Source organism: Cervus canadensis, chromosome 6 (genome assembly GCF_019320065.1).
Source record: "Cervus canadensis isolate Bull #8, Minnesota chromosome 6, ASM1932006v1, whole genome shotgun sequence".
Classification (NCBI taxonomy): domain Eukaryota; kingdom Metazoa; phylum Chordata; class Mammalia; order Artiodactyla; family Cervidae; genus Cervus; species Cervus canadensis.
The window spans coordinates 10,717,419-10,734,495 of record NC_057391.1 but is presented as its reverse complement, the minus strand read 5'-3'; the positions used below and the strand labels follow the sequence as shown (position 1 = coordinate 10,734,495).

The following is a 17,077-nucleotide window of genomic DNA, read 5'->3' as shown; positions in this document are numbered from 1 at the left end:
TTCACTGTCCTTCACCCACCTCAGGTCCTCTCTTCCCTCCTAGTCCAGCTTAAATTCCATGGTCAGTCTTTATAGTCACTCACCCGCCTGTCTAGCTAAAACACAATCCAAGTTAAATCAAACAATCTGCCTGTTTTGCACTTACACCCATAAAAGTGAATATGACTGGGGGAAGAAAACAAGAACCTGCTAGCATAACCATGCCCATGGTCTCACTTTAGATTACCGGCATCAACTATTACTGCTGCATAACAGCCATTCTTCATTTTCAGGCCTTCTAAAACAACGAGTTCATCCCTTGTTTCCTCACACTATCTGGTCACTTTATTTCTATTTCATTAAGAAAATGAATCAATTAAGTAAAACCAAAAAAGTTCCCAGCACCGTATGTATCTGCCCCCTTAACTAAATTGATGCCAATATTCTCTGTCTTCTCTTCTAATACCATAGGTGAATTTTCCACGCTCCCAGCAAAGAGCCACCCCTTCCCCCATTCACTAGATTCCATCTACCCTAGTCTACTCAAAGATGTTGTTCCAATAATTTTCCCTTCCTTTTTCTCCATAATGTATTTTCCTTCTTCTACAAGATCTTTCATGTCAACATACAAATACGCTTCTTAAAACATTCTTCACTCGACCCCACATACTCCTCCAGCCACTGCCTCGTATCCTCCTTCCCTTAATAGCAAAATCTTATATGACTCTATAGCCACAGTCTCCAGTTGCTCTCTGCCTATTCTCTTATACCCTAGGCAGGCATTGATCCCTACCACTCTACAAAAATCATGTGTATCAAGGACATGGGTGACTTCATATTGCTAAGCATAATGGCCAACTGGTGGTTCTTAGCCTAATCAGTCTTTCAGCATCCTTTGATACAATTGCTACTCTCTCTTCACTAAAACCCTCTCTTCACTTTGTGACACACAGGTCATTTCTTCCACCTCCTCTACTGACCCGTGAATGATGATGTATCTAATGAGTTCAGGCTTCTCTTTTCCATCTAGCCTCACTCCCTTCGTGGTGTCCTCTGGTCTCATAACTTTATGTCATAAATGTTTATCCCTAGTCTGTATTCCACCATCAAATGCAGACTAGTAATATCCAACTACAACTGCCTTGATGATATCGCTACTTGGCTGTCTAATGGGTATTTCACAAGTATGGTGTCCAAAAGTCGATTCTAGAGCTTTCTTCTCCAAACTATTTCCAGTCTGCCCCACCTTAGTTATTAGCAATTTCACCATTCAGGGAGGGAACTCAGGCCAAAATCCTAGAGCCATCCTTGTCTCTGCTATCTCTCTCAATCTATATCCAATATGTCAGAAAATTCAGTACCTCTTACAATCCAAACTATGGCTAAAATTCAAATGTATTTTCACTGCCATTGCTGCTGATACCCTGGTCCAAGCCACCCACCACCATCTCCTGCCTGCATTATTGTGATAACTTCCTGATTTTCTCCCTTATTTTACTATTGCTCCTTCTACTCTATTCCAAACCCAGAAGTCAGACTGATCCTGACAAAATATAAATCAGGGATTTCTGGCTCCACTATGGCAGTGTAAGTCCTTGTATAGTTCAACCCTCCTACTGACTTTAATTACAGACTATGGACAAAATACAATAACCTGAGGGGCCCTGAAAAGTAAACAATAAATAGGTTGATTGTGGGGCATTATTTTACACGTACATTAAGTTTAAACCATGTAGCCATCAAGTTTTATGTCTGTAAAAACAGAATTTTCCAATAAATTATTTTATTTCATACAGCATATACAATTTTAAATGTTTTTAACATTTTATATTAACATGTCCAAGTTATACCATTAACAAATAAAAATCATGAAAGCATAATTATTATTTGTTCATAAAACATTTATAATTTTCTTTATGACAAAATTACCTATGAAGGCTAAGGTGATGTTGTCAAAATTTTTTAAAAGTCAAGAAAAATATGTCATAAACAGCAAAAACCAAAATAAAAAAGGAAGTCAAGTCAGCCAACAACATTTACCAAATACTATAAACTACTGAATACTAAATCAGGTACCATGAGGACTGTTAGGAAATAAAAAATAGTAATAGCAGACACAGAGCACCTACTATATGCCAGGAACCTTTTTATTTTTTCAAATTCACTTGGTTCTCACAATAACACTAAGAGGTAGGCATCTTAGTGACCAGGAGACAGGTTAAATAAGTCAATTGTCCAAGGTCATATGCTTGCTTCAGCAGCTCAGATACTAAAATTAGAATGATACAGAGAAGATTAGCATGGTCCCTGCACAAGGACGACACGCAAATTCGTGAAGCGTTCTGTATTTTCTGGGCTTCCCAGGTGGCGCTAATGGTAAGGAACCCGCCTGCCAATGCAAGAGACACGGAAGACGTGGGTTTGATCCCTGGGTCAGGAAGATTCCCTGGAGGAGGAAATGGCAACGCACTCCAGTATTCTTGCCTGGAGAATCCCATGGACAGAGGAGCCTGGTGGGCTACAGTCCAAGGGGTTGCAAAGAGTTGGACACAATTGAGCACGCCGAGGTCACACTGTAAGTAGTTGGTGGGACGGGGAGTGTAACCTAGGTGTCTGGCTCCAGAGTTCTTATTCAATCACTGTACTATGCTGCCTACTTGAAGAAAGAAAATGTAATGGTAAAAGAGCCTTTAAATTTATTTTAAAATATTACGATGGTAGTTAAAATACATTAAGTCCTTCAACACAGACACACATAAACAGAGGCACAGCAGAGACTAAAGACAAAGTTGGTAAATACCTGGTGTTCCAATGGCTCTGACATACGCGAATGCAATGTTTCCTTTTCCTTTTAGAGCGTTTTCTATGTTCTGAAGGTCTCCCAGGGTGGTAATATATTTTACTTCATTAAAAAGAAGAGCACTGAAACAAACAGAGATATAACTGGCAGAAAAACCTGGCAGGCACTTAGTTATTTAATACATATTTTGAGTAAGTTAAAGAACCTAATCAAAAAAGAAATTTAATCTTCTGAACAAACTCTCAGTAGTAAGAACCTAAGAATTTCAATACTGAATTAAAATCACTCTCTAAATCATTATTCTGTCACTGAGAACATCGACCAGGGACAGTTATGAGAAATAACTGCTTATCCTCTATCACAACTACCTCAATATAAACTATATTTACTAACATTCTCTTCTGGCCAAATAATCCCTTACAAACCTCTCAGCCATAGACACATTTGAGCCCTTCACATGTCTAAACTAAAGCCTTCTTTCCTTTGCCTATAAGGCCCTGCATGGCCTAGATCTTGCCTACTTCTCCAACATCATTTTGTTCTGCCATTCCTCATGTCTACCCTACTTTAGGCAACACCTCAGGGTCTTTACATACACCGTTCTCTTTGCAGAAAGCTATTCCCTCTATCCTTCTCATACATACTGTCTCAGCTTAAAAATCATTGACTTAGAGAAGCCTCTCTTGTATAAGTACGTCTGCATCATTTTCCTCTTGAATTTCATAATATGTGCTCCTATGTAGTTCTTATCACAATTTATAATTATTCATATATATTTTTTACTTGTTTATCCCTGCCTCTCTCATTAAACTGTTACCTTCTTGAGGCAGGGACTTTGTCTATTTTGTCAGTACATCCATAATAACTTAGAATAGAACCTGGTACATTTAATGTATAGATCAGAATAACTGATCACATTAGTTCATTGAAAAGAATCTCCTTTTAAAAATTTCTACTTCTATATAAATTCTCTGTAACTAACAACAAATTCCACTTAATCTCCACATGCATGTCTCCGTCTGTATGTGTATTTTTGTTAAGCTAGACTTTATGAATTTTGAGAGTTGTTCCAAGTCCATATACATAAATAAGCAAATATGTTAGTCCCTCAGTCATGTCCAACTCTTTGTGACCCCATGGACTACAGCCTGCCACGTTCCTGTGTCCCTGGAACTCTCCAGGCAAGAATATTGGAGTGAGCAGCCACTCCCTTCTTCAGGGGAGCTTCCAGATGAGGGATTGAACCTCATTGCAGGTGGATTCTTTACTGTCTGAGCTACCAAGGAAGCCCAAGGTTCATTCCAATAAATTAGTCAGTCATAGTTTCCTCTTATTGAAAACATAGTACTTTCCATTAAAATAGCAATTCTCAAATTTTCTGGTCTCAGAATCTCTTTATACCCTTAAAAATTACTGAGCTCTTCAATGGGTTTTCATTTACGTAGGTTTCATCTATCAATAGTTGCCAAAATAGAAATTAAAACAGCAATTTAAAATGTTAATTCTTTAAAAAATAAAAATAAACACCATTGCACATTAACACTTTTTATTAAAAATAACTAAAATTTTCAAAATGAAAGAAAAGTCTAATAAAAAGAGTGGCATTACTTTACACTTTTGTAAATCTCTATAACACTGAACTAAATAGAAGACAGGTAGATTCTCATATTTGCTTCTTTGTTCACTCTGTTATGACACCACACACACATCACGTAGTCTTTAGAAAGTGCATTCATGAAAAAATGAAAGTGAAAAAGGCAAACATCTCAATATTATTATAAAAATATCATAACTTCAGGGGCACCCTGAAATGGCTGCCCTAAGTTACACTGCTTAAATATTTACCTACATATTGCAGATTTCTTCCACTTTTTAAAAGAAATGTGAAACTTGAACTTCTGTAATTCCCAGGGCTCTTGTTTTATTTTTAAAAGAAATATTTACTGAGCAGTACTCACTATTTCCTAGATATTTTCACATTTTCATTTAAATCTTCAGCTGGCACTAGTGGTAAAGAACCCACCTGCCCACGCAGAAGATGTAAGAAAAGCAGGTTCGATCCCTGGGTGGGGAAGATCCCCTGGAGGAGGGTACAACAACTCACTCCAATATTCTTGCTTGGAGAATTCCCATGGACAGCGGAACCTGGCGGGCTATGGTCCACAGGGTCACAAAGAGGCGGACATGACTGAAGCAACTTAGCACATTTAAATTCTCAATGATATTCTTGGGAAATTTCTTGTTACACACACACACACACACACACACACAAGAACACATATACAGACACACAGAGGAAAGAATCTCAGGGGTTAAGTAACATGCTCCAAGGTAGTCACTGGTAGAGATTTTCAAACCCAGGTTTTCTGACACTTTGCCTGTAACTTTCTAAACTATGTTATTACTGACCCCTCATAAATGGTAAACCAGGTAAAAGGAGAGGCAATTAATAAATAGCAAGAAAGTCTCAGTGGCAATCTGGGTTACTGGCTGCTTGTACATTTTGGCTAGCAAGACCAGAATTACCCTCAAGTTACTTCAAAATCACTGGGAGGCACCATCTAGTGAACGTAATCGGACTGCCATGTAAATTCTCTGCTTGGGAATTACATCCATCCATTTACCTTTACTGCTCTAGTAGCAATTTTTTTTTTTTTTGCTTCAAAAATCAAACCTAGGAGTAGAAATCTAACTTTTCCCTCAAAGACAGGCAAGTATAAATTAATAAAAGCCAGTGTTTGGGGGGGACACTTCCCACTTGTCAGGCATAGTACTAAGTATATTATAAGCAGTGACAATTTATCAGTTTGGGACTAACTGACTCTCTTGCTTTGGAAATTCCCAGTTTTCTAAGTCTTCATGGTGAGCAAAGTCCAAGTCCCTTCATACAAGCTGATCATTTTGTAAATCTGCCTTTCCAGGTTCCCTGCTGCTAGGCTATATGGCCCAAAATCACTTGTCTGACATCCTAAACTGGGAGCCAGTGATGTAAAGAATCAGGGACAGTGCAGAATTATTTCCAGAAGCAGTAGCAGCAAGAGTCAGCTTCAAAGGCAGGAATGACAACACTGCTAATGACAGCCGCCGTGCAAGCTGCGGCATCGATGACAGCAGAGGTGCAGCAGTCCTCCTGGGTCTAGCTCTGTGTCATGACCATGACTGATTCAGAGCCACATAAACCTGGCTCCAGTTCTCCAGCCTTTCTAGTGAGACTGAGATTCCCTCTATCCTCTCCAAATTCTTTTCTGCTTAAGCCAGTCAGACGCAGATTTGGGGGTTTATAACTAAGAACACCCAGGCATGCTCTTAGTCTTGCTTAATTTTCATGGCAACCATCTGAGATCAGTACTATCATTAACTCCATTTTACAGAAAAGGTCATGGGGCTTAAAGAGGTTATCTTGTCTGAAGTCCCAAAGCTTATTATTATTAAAAAGTCATTATCCACGAGGTAGGAGGAGGAGAAGGGGAGCACAGAGGATGAGATGGTTGGATGGCATCACCAACTCTATGGACATGAGTTTGAGTAAGCTCTGGGAGTTGGTGATGGACAGGGAAGCCTGGCGTGCTGCAGTCCACCAGGTCACAAAGAGTCAGACACGAATGAGTGACTGAGCAAGCGAGTGATCCACGAGGTAATAATAACCAAAACTAATGACATTCATAATCTCATGATCTCTGGGATTATTCCCAAAGGCTTCCTAACTTTAATATATTTTTAAATGTTAAATTCCAGAATATAGGGACACCTAGGGATCTCTAGGACCCATTCCACAAGCCAGTGCTCCTTTACTCCAGTTCCAAGGAGGAGAAACGGGTTAAAGGAAAAATCTGTCTTAAGATTTTCCTGCTCCAAAGATGCGATAAAACACCATGAGCCTGCTCTGACCTGGGGGCTCTTCCTGCCCCAGAAAGACCTTCCTTTCCCTTGGCATACTCTTCCTGAGACTCTCCTAACACAACCACTAGGCACATAAAATATATGGTCAAGAATTCAGTGGGTGTCAGAAAAAAGGGGGAATTCAGGAGTCTACTCTACCCTGCCTTTAGAGCAGCAGGTTGCTCAGCCTTTTTTCAGAAAAAAACCCACTTTTTATTATGTTCTGTCACTATTCAAATTCTAAAAAATCCAATAAAAAGGAACTGTTACCTTCTATTTTGCCTTACCAAAACCCGTAGGGCAAAATGAAGAAAAAGAGGGAGGAGGGAAAAGAGGGCAACAGCACGGGAAAAGAGACGGATAAGTTACTGTATCTAAATTAATTACAATTGGCCAGTGGGTTCTGCATTCACAGATTAAGCCAATTGTGAATGGAAAGTATTCCAAAAACATAATTCCAGAAAGTTCTAAAAAGCAAAACTTGAATTTACCATGTAATGACACCTACTTACACAGCATTCACACTGTACTGGGCTAAGTAACCTAAGAGATGATTTAAAGTTTACAGGAAGGTGTGCACAGGTTATATGCTAACATGTAAGGGACTTGAGTATCTGAGGATGCTGGTATGAGGGAGAGGGGGTCAGAAAGGGAGGGGACAAGGGGGTGCTGAAACCAGTCCCCCTCAAATACTGAGGGATGACTGTATATTACACAAGGCAGATCCATGTATAAAATGAAATATCCCAAATACTTCATAAAGCATTTTCTAAACAATACAATTAAAAAAACAAACTGAAGCCAGTGAAATGTGAATTGAGAAAACAAGTAATAAAGTTCAAAAACATCAGGAAGGGACCAGCCTGGTTCAGGAGTTTTAGAGGAAGATACTTCCAGTAGGATCTTTCTGCAAAGCATCAGTCTTGGTCTTTTTGTCATATGTTATACATTCTCCAACTATCTTACCACTTAAAAAATTCTTATCCCTAGAAATAATCTTACAGGCTTATAACATAAGATTTCTGCTCCTCCAATTTTTAACAACCAAAAAGTGAAGCTTCCCAATTCATTCTTCCACCAATCCGATATTTTCTGAGCACATAATACATGTCATGCACGATGCCATGCTCTGGTAGAAGGACTGTGTATAAGAGGGCACACTCTGGGCATACAACCATTACTACCAAAACAGGATGCTTGTGGTGATAGAGGTGGATGTGTGTTTACAATATTAGTTACTACCAAATTAACAAAGAGCTGTGAGGAATTCAAATCTAAGACAAGCAATTATTTTATTACAATTTCTCCCAGTATGTCACTATCAAACAGGAACCCAGGTGACAATACTGGGTAGGAACAAATCTGATAGACATAAAGGATTTAACAACAGCTCAAAACCTATCAGGAAGGGACCAGCCTGGGCACAGTTCAGGAGTTTTAGAGGAAGACACCTCCAGTAGGATCCTTCCCAGAGGCTCTACAGCAACATCACCTAAAGTTTCATGACCCAGGCTCTGCAGTAATGTGTTAAAAATAAAATGTTGGCAGAATTTATGATAGTTGAAAATAATTCCCATAATATTTGTAGTTCATATTATTGTCAGTAGTATATTAACCTTAAGAGGAAAGAAACCTTCCATTTGACTAAATATTGCCACAAGTATATCAATCAGCACATCTTAATAAAGAGTTAATGAGATTTAAGTGTTTCTTTACAGCACTAGACAATCTTTCTTTTTTGGATCATGTGATGATTTCTAGACGTCAACAACAACTAGTGGGGGAAATGGCCTTATTAGCATTTAGACTCTTTACCTTCTGAGCCACCAGGGAAGCCCACCTTTGAGATTACAGTGCCTCAGTCTCCTATATCTCTATCTGACTTGCCTCAGGAGTGTTACATAAGGTTTTCTCAATCAACAAATAAAGATTAACTGTTACTTAGTGAAGTAACACTATTATCTTTTTCTAAATATTACCTTTCTTAATGCCATCTTAAAGCTGGGAAGTGAAATTTTCCTTACAGTTACCAAACTTTTTGGCTATGTATATTTTAGAAAATAGAGCTAAGAATTTTTAGACTCTAAATTTATAATTTTATTTCTATTTTAAATTTTATTTATTTTGCACATTTTAACACTTTTGTAGGACTCAAAAAGTATCTGAAAAGTTGAAGAGTGAAAAGTCTACCGCCAATTCTTTCTTCCCATCCTAGCTTTCCCATTCCATTTCCATAAACCAATCATCAGTTTCTTGTGAAACTTTGAAATATTTACACTAAACGCATACAAGAACTGAAGAGCCTCTTGATCAAAGTGAAAGAGGAGAGTGAAAAAGCTGGCTTAAACCTCAACATTCAAAAAATGAAGATCATGGCATCCGGTCCTACCACTTCATGGCAAATAGATGGGGAAACAGCGGAAACAGTGAGAGACTTTATTTTCTTGGGCTCCAAAATCACTGCAGATGGTGACTGTAGCCATGAAATCAAAAGATGCTTGCTCCTTGGAAGAAAAGCTATGACCAACCTAGATAACATATTAAAAAGCAGAGACATTACCTTGCTGACACAGGTCCATCTAGTCAAAGCTATGGTTTTTCCAGTAGTCATGTATGGATGTGAGAGCTGGACTATAAAGAAAGCTGAGTTCCAAAGAATTGATGCTTATGAACTGTGGTGTTGAAGACTCTTGAAAGTCCCTTGGACTGCAAGGAGATCCAATCAGTCAATCCTAAAGGAAATCAGTCCTGAATATTCATTGGATGCTGAAGCTGAAACTCCAATACTTTGGCCAACTGATGTGAAGAACTGACTCAGTGGAAAAGACCCTACTGCTGGGAAAGACTGAAGGCAGGAGGAGAAGGGGATGACAGAGGATGAGATGGCTGGATGGTATCACCAACTCAATGGACATGAGTTTGAGCAAGTTCCGGGAGTGGGTGATGGACAAGGAAGCCTGGCATGCTACAGTCCATGGAGTCTCAAAAAGTCAGACATGACTGAGCGACTGAACTGAACTGAAATGCATCCATGCCATAAATATATATTATATATGCCTCTGTTAGAAGACTACTTCTCCTAGATTTCTCAGTGTTCCTGTACAGCCCAGCTCTCCTGAAGATGAAAACTGACAGGACACTAAGATGGAAAATGTCTCCTCTTAATCTTGTCTTCTTTTCTCTGGAGCCATCTGCTTCCATTCAAAGGTAATAAAATCTTTCTTATCTTCCCTGGAGTTACACTCTTATATTTAGGGAAAGAAACCTTTATCTCCCACCCCAAGCAATTTACTTAAATTCCAGAGAAAAAGATAAGCGCTCTATCTCTAGAAGGAAAAAGTAGATATGCCAGCTCCTATATAAACTCAGAGATTCATAATTTAAGCTCTTCTCCAAACCTTGCTGTAAATACAGATGTTAAGAATACTGCTTTCACCTTGCAGCTCTGTGGAGAACTGGATAAAGCAATCCAGTGCTGTCACGTCACTCTGACTGCTCTTATTGCTGTGTGTGATTGCCAATTCTAAGACTTGGCATTTCTACATGTATATATGTAAGGAGGGTAACATCAAAGACCCTTCAGAGTTTTAGACTCTAACACTTCCTTTCTTATACACACAGAACTCTACCATGCTCTAAACACTTGGTTTATTTCATTAATATATCCTGAAAAATCAATGTGTGAAAAATCTTAATAGACCATTAGGTCAACATACTTTTAATAACTGACGTTTTAGGAATATTTTAAATGTCCTACAAAAAAACCCCACAATTTAATTGGCCATTATGGTTCAAAAATATGCAGTTCTATAACTATTTAGTGTAGGATTACCCTAGTTTACACTTGTTATTCTAAGATTTTACTAACTCAATTCTTCCTCTATTTTCTGAGACTAAGAAATTGTCTAAAACCTTAATCTTTTCTGTTTCAAGTATAAATAACTACAGATTACTAATCACATACAAATTTATCAGTATGTGTGTATTAGAGGATAATGGAAGAAAAGAACCCATTTACAATAAGAATAGAAGACATAAAATACCTAGTAATAGATTTTACTGTCCAAGCATATACAAAGAAAAAATTAAAACACTACTAGAGGATACAAAACTTGAATAAATAGAAAGACATCTGGTTCTGGGATGGGAAGATTCATTCAAGGATGCCAAGTATCCCTAAAATAACTTATAAATTTAATGCCAGTAGGATTTAGTGAGGGGGAAGAAGAAACTGGACAACCCAATTTTAAATGTCACATGTAAACAGAATAAAAATGTGATTCTAGAAAAAGAAATATGAAGGGACCTGGATCTTTCAGATGTGCTGTGCTGTGCTTAGTCGCTCAGTCATGTCCAGGATCTTTCAGACAGTATATTATAAAGCCTCGGTAATTAAGGTAACAGTAAAAAAAGAAAAAAAAAAAAAAAGATTAATGAAACAGAAAGTCCAAAGTAGGCCCAAATATATATGAGTGTTTAGTATAAAAGACGGCATCTTGAAAACGGAGATTAATCTCAGTTATGTTGGGATAACTATTTAACCACCTGATTACTATATAGCTAAATTCATTGCTCATACCATTTACCTAGTTAAATTCCAAACAAAGCAAAGACTTAAATGTAAAAATGAACCATTAAGACATTGAGAAGAAATACACCCACATAAATAGAATATGATCTTTGACAAAGGATCAAAAGCAATTTAGTGGAAAAAGGCTAGACTTTTCAAAAAAGGGTGCTAAAGCAACTGGACATCCACATGCCAATAAGTGCACCTAGACACTGACTATCCACCTTTCACAAAAAATAACTCAAAATGGAGCAGAGACCTAAATGTAAGACATTGAAGAAAATCTTGGTGACCCTGGATTTGGCAATGAATTTTTAGATACAACCTAAAGCACGGTCCATGAAAAAAAAATTGTAGTGTTGGATTTCCTTATTATTAAAAATTTCTGCTCTACAAAAGACATTGTTAAGAGAATGAAGAACAAGCCACAGACTGGGAGAAAATATGTGCAAAACATATATATATATCTGATAAAGGACTTGTATCCAAAATATATAAAAGAACTCTTAAAAACTCAACAATGAGAAAAAAAAAACCATTTACAATATGGGCAAAAGATTTGAGCAGATACCCCACCAAAGAAAATATACAGATGTCAAATAAGCATATTAAAAGATACTCAATATCATATGTCCTTAGGAAGTTGTAAATTAAAATCAGATACCGCTACACACCTAATAGAATAGCTAAAGTTAAAAAAGAAAGATAAAATAGAAAGAAGAAAATTAGCAATACCAAATGTTGGTGTGGATGTGTACCAACAGGAACTCATTCAACGTAGGTGGTAATGCAAAATGATACAGTTTGGAGACGGTTTGGCAGTTTTTTACAAACCGAATCAATCTTAAAATATGATCGAGAAATCACACCCCAAAGATTTTACCCAAATGAGTTGAAAAACCACATCAATAGGGAAAACCTACACATGAGCTTTATAGCAACTTTAATGATAACTGCCAAAACTTGGAAGCAAGCAAGATGTCCTTCAACAGGTGAAGAGATAAACAGTGATATATCCGTACAATGGAATATTACTCAGCAATAAAAAAAGAAATGAGCTACCAAGCCATGAAAAGACATGCAGGAATCTTAAAACATACTGCTAATTATATGCAGCAGCCAATCTGAAAAGGGTACATGCTGTATGGAAACTGAGCTCCCTCTAAAATCAAGTCCCCCGGACAACTTTATGATTAACTTCTATAACCAAAACTGTATTCCCTTTCTTGTCCCCTCTGACCTCAACCCTGTGCTAACTGAACAGTAATCTCCAGAGTCAGGCGACTAAAGCTGCAGTTGTCTACAACACTGTTAACATACTAAAATTGCTGTCATGGATAACTTATCATTAAGTTATATACAGACTCAGGGTTTTTCTCCAGGGCAGGATGAGCTATCAGACCTCCCCACCCTGGGGTCATGGTCCACCCAACCAAATGTTAGTAAACTGGAGGTATCCTGACTTCTAAAACTACAACTAAGAAATGTCACAGAAACGTCACTAGACAATGAATAACCCCAGCTTCTCTGTTCTTCTCCCCCAGCTCCTAACTCAGAGACCAAATTGGAGTGGACCTGAGGTTTGTCTCCCACTCACTTGCTCAGTGGCCTGCAATAAATCCTTACTTCGCTGCAGTCACTGTCAGAGCTTGGCTTTCTGTGAAACTCTGAGCCCTTTTTCTGGGGTACAGTTCCATCTATATGACCCTCAAAAAGGCAAAACTATACAGTAAAAAGATCAGAGGCTGGGGAGTGGCAGAGAAGGATAACTAAGTGGAGTACAGGGGATTTTTAGGGCTGTGAAACTTACTGTTTGATAAATAACCATGGATACATGTCAGTACACATTTGTCAAAACTCATAGAACTATACAACAAAGAGTGAATCCTGACAAAAAGTATGCATTTTGGTTAATAATAATGTGTCAATATCAACTCATCAACTGTAACAAAGGTACCACACCAATGTAATATGGTAACAGAGCAAACAGTACAGAGGAGAAATGAGGAATTCTCTGTATTGTCTGTTTAATTTTCTGTAATCCTAAAACTGCTCTAAAAAATAATCTGTTAGGTTTTTAAGTGAATTCCTTTGTAACAAAAGCAAAAGGGAGACCTTGGTACAACTTAAAATCCAGAAGTCAAAAGAGAAAAGATAAATTTGAACTGATAATATTTAAAAAAAAATAGGGAAATTCAAAAGATAAATGACAAACAGGAAAATGTACAGTTTCTATCTCCTTTATATACAGAAAGTACTCTGAAATTAATAAGAATGAAAGTTCAAAATGTGATAGAAAAATGGGCAAAAAAATATCCAGCAACAAGTTCAGTTTCATTTCTATGAACAGTATGCAACTGAAAAGAGTACAAGAGACGAAATGCTTGCCAGGAACTGGGTATTTCACACTGATGCTTTTAGCACAAAGAAGTAGGATGATGGCTTAGGAGGCATTCTCTTTCCTCGTGGAGGAAAAAAAAGTACAGCTCTGATATGGCATACTATTTATTTAGCACAGTTCTTCAAGATTCTAAATATTGTTACTGAAAATTTTTGTAAAATACTGTATTCCACAAGTCATTTTTCTTATATTTTAAACAAAAACGAGGACATTGCCTCTTTGGAATTCTACTCTCTTGATATTCTTCTGCCCAGTTTCTTCTTCCTCTATATGTTTGTACCGTCCTAGAATGCTCCCTAGATGACCTACATGTTGACAACACTCCTCAGGAATGCAAATTCCTACAACTGCCTACTTGAGACTCAGATAAGATGAGCATCTGACTTATTAAACTAGACTCATTTTTTCCTGTAAACTTGCCCTTCTTCCTTTGCCTATCTCAGATGGTGCTCAGATCAGATTTGGGGTAGAGTGAGGAGGGAAGGAAGGAAAAGAAGAGATCAGGGATTATTCAAATTAATCGCTACCAAACTCAGTTAATTTCACCTCTTAGAGGACTTTCCTGAGAAGGCAATGGCAACCCACTCCAGTCCTCTTGCCTGGAAAATCCCATGGACGGAGGAGCCTGGTGGGCTGCCATCTATGGGGTCGCACAGAGTCGGACACGACTGAGTGACTTCACTTTCACTTTTCACTTTCATGCATTGGAGAAGGAAATGGCAACCCACTCCAGTGTTCTTGCCTGGAGAATCCCAGGGACGGAGGAGCCTGGTGGGTTGCCATCTACGGGGCCGCACAGAGTTGGACACAACTGAAGTGACTTAGCAGCAGCAGCAGCAGCAGAGGGCTTTCCTGGTGGCCTGGTGGTTAACTGGCCTCGCAAAGCAGGGGACACGGATTCAATCCCTGATTGGGGAACTGAGTCCCATAGGCTGCCGGGCAACTAAGCCCATGCGCCTCAATTACTGAGCCCGCTCACTCTGGAGCCTCTGTTTCACAGCTAGAAAGTCTGTGCACCCCAACAAAAGATCCCACGGGATGCAACAAAGACCCCTTGTGCCACAACAAAGACCCAACACAACCAAACAAGTATTTCTTGAAAATTTCACCTCCTCACCGTTAAAAAGAAACCTCCTCTTTGCTATCTTTATTCTTCCCAGATTCTACAGTGGCCACACAATGGTGTCTACATGTGTGTGGATCCCACGGACTTGTCTCTCACCCACCAGAAAGAGCTCTTAAGTGCTAATCTGATCACATCTCTTACGGCCTACCACCTTCTGCTGAACAATCAGGTCAATTAGGACAAAGAGTCAAACTCACTGCAACAGTGCAAGAGGCAAAAGGGGAGGAGAGACACCAACTCCATAAGCTCCATTCCCTTCCCCAACCACAGAACAGCGCCAGGCCAGACCACGGGGTGCAGGAGTCATCTCATTCCAAGGGGCCCCAGAGCTGGCTCCCACTCTGATGTGAGTGGGCACCTTCCCTCTATGAGGCCTGCTGGACAAAGCCTGCGGCTGCCTGTGACTGAGCCTGGAAGAACCCACAAGGACTGTGGCCCAGGGCTGGCCTCCTCACCCATCACTGGCTACCCCAAAGCCTCAACTCCTTCACGTGGTAAACAAAGATCCCCTCCGTTGACTCCATGCCAGCTTTTCTGCTCTCACCTCCTGCTTTCCATGCATTTGAAACGCCAGTAAAACCACCCTCTCCAGACTATCTTGACCTCCCTGCCTGGGCTCATAGTTCCCTCTGCTTCTTCTACCTTTCATTTCTTCACTGAGCAAACCCCTGTTTATCCTTTAAGACCCACCCCAAATGCTACCTTCCTTCAGGAAGGCTTCTTCCCAAATATCCACCCTCATTCTAGACCCAAGAAAATATTCTCTACCCTGTTGACGTTTAAGCCCTTATGAAGCTCCATTTCCCTTACTATATAATATGTTCTGTTTATATATCTGTCTTTGTAACAAAATGCTAAATTCTTAGAAGACAGAACTGTATCTTATTCTGTTTGGCATCTCCAATGCCTTATAAGTATCTGGCACATAGCAGGACCCTGGGGAATACTCTATTTGTGGTATTAGTGTTCCATAAATCAGCCTTTGTACAGCAAAGGAATAGGACACCACAGCAGGATTGAATGACACAAGCCCCACAGGTGCCAGTTCAGGTAACAGGGCCCCCTGCTCGGGCAGCCTCTGCACATCTACTGCCCAATTGTTTCAAAATCACCTTTGTCGTGGAGCTAGCGTGAACCTGCTGCTCCAGAATCTGCTGTCAAACTTGTCAAAGACAACCTTAGTATTCCCTCCCCAATTCCTTAAAGAACCTTCTCTGATTCTTCACCCTTATTTCTGGGTCAAAGATAGTCATTAGGTGTCCACTGTAAAAAGAGCATAAATGAGTAAGCTTCTTGAGAACTAACACATCTATGACTTGAATTTTTTGCTAAACTTTTTATCACCCCCACTATCAGGACAGCCCAGGAGCTGTTTGGAATTCCTTCTTCAAAAGACCATCTCTTATCACTTACAACTGGCTCTTCAGGCCACAGGCCTCAGGGTTCATGGTTAGCAGAGATTTATAAAGACTATTCACTAATAGTAGTACTGGAACATGTGATAACCACAATTTTTCACCTTTGAAGTTGAGAATGTCCTGTAACTTAACTTTCACCCAGGGCTTCCCTGATGGCTCAGCGGGTAAAGAATCTGCTTGCAGTGCAGGAGACACAGGAGATGTGAATTCGATTACTGGGTTGGGACGATCCCCCAGAGAAGGGAAAGGCTACCCACTCCAGTATCCTAGCATGGAGAATTCCATGGACTGTATATGAGGTCCATGGACTGTATATGAGGTCGCAAAGAGTCAGACAAGACTGAGCAACTTTCACTTCACTACGTGGGAAAACAGATAAGCAATATGTATAAAACTGATGCTAACAAATATAATGTTAAGGCCCTAAAGTATTACGACGGATTGCGATTGTCTAAAATGAAATTAATACATAAATAACAAATAAGTGAACAAGTGCCCCCTGAACTTACAAGAGAACATGAGCAACGATAGCATCCACGTCAAACAAGGTATCCGTTGGGAATTCTCTCAGCGCTATGTTGCCCCTGCAAAGCATTACAGAAAGATTTCCTTAGCATTCAATTCACTTGTGGCTCTAACACACTGACTAGAAGTTCTTTGATGTTAGAACCTATGTCTTATCCACTGTCCGATGCGCATACCAGGGCACTGTCATAACACACTCAAATACTTACTAAACACACCTCACAGACAGGCTGACTTTGAAAAGCCTAGGCTCTGTGGTTGGCAAAAAGACTGGGAAAAAACCTGAGTCCCAGCAAGGCTTCCTCCCAGTCTCCCAGTCTCACAGCATACACAGATGCCCCACATGGGCTGGGAAGGAGGCAAGCGAAGAGACAAAGAA

At 39.4% G+C, this 17,077-nt stretch overlaps 1 protein-coding gene and 1 non-coding gene across 5 annotated transcripts in view; one reads left to right on the top strand and one right to left on the bottom strand.

The window, feature by feature from the left end:
- TXNDC16 (thioredoxin domain containing 16) overlaps positions 1 to 17,077 on the bottom strand; it is an 89,373-nt gene that overhangs the window by 56,983 nt on the left and 15,313 nt on the right. For all 4 annotated transcript variants that reach the window (XM_043470779.1, XM_043470782.1, XM_043470781.1 and 1 more), the window contains 2 exons: positions 16,683 to 16,757; positions 2,780 to 2,901 (listed from right to left, as the gene is read on the bottom strand). In XM_043470779.1, the coding sequence (XP_043326714.1) occupies positions 2,780 to 2,901; positions 16,683 to 16,757 (197 nt within the window). The remainder of the gene's footprint in view (positions 1 to 2,779; positions 2,902 to 16,682; positions 16,758 to 17,077) is intronic.
- LOC122444406 lies at positions 2,229 to 2,331 on the top strand. The gene has a single exon (XR_006270249.1). It is a non-coding gene; the product is annotated as a U6 spliceosomal RNA (small nuclear RNA).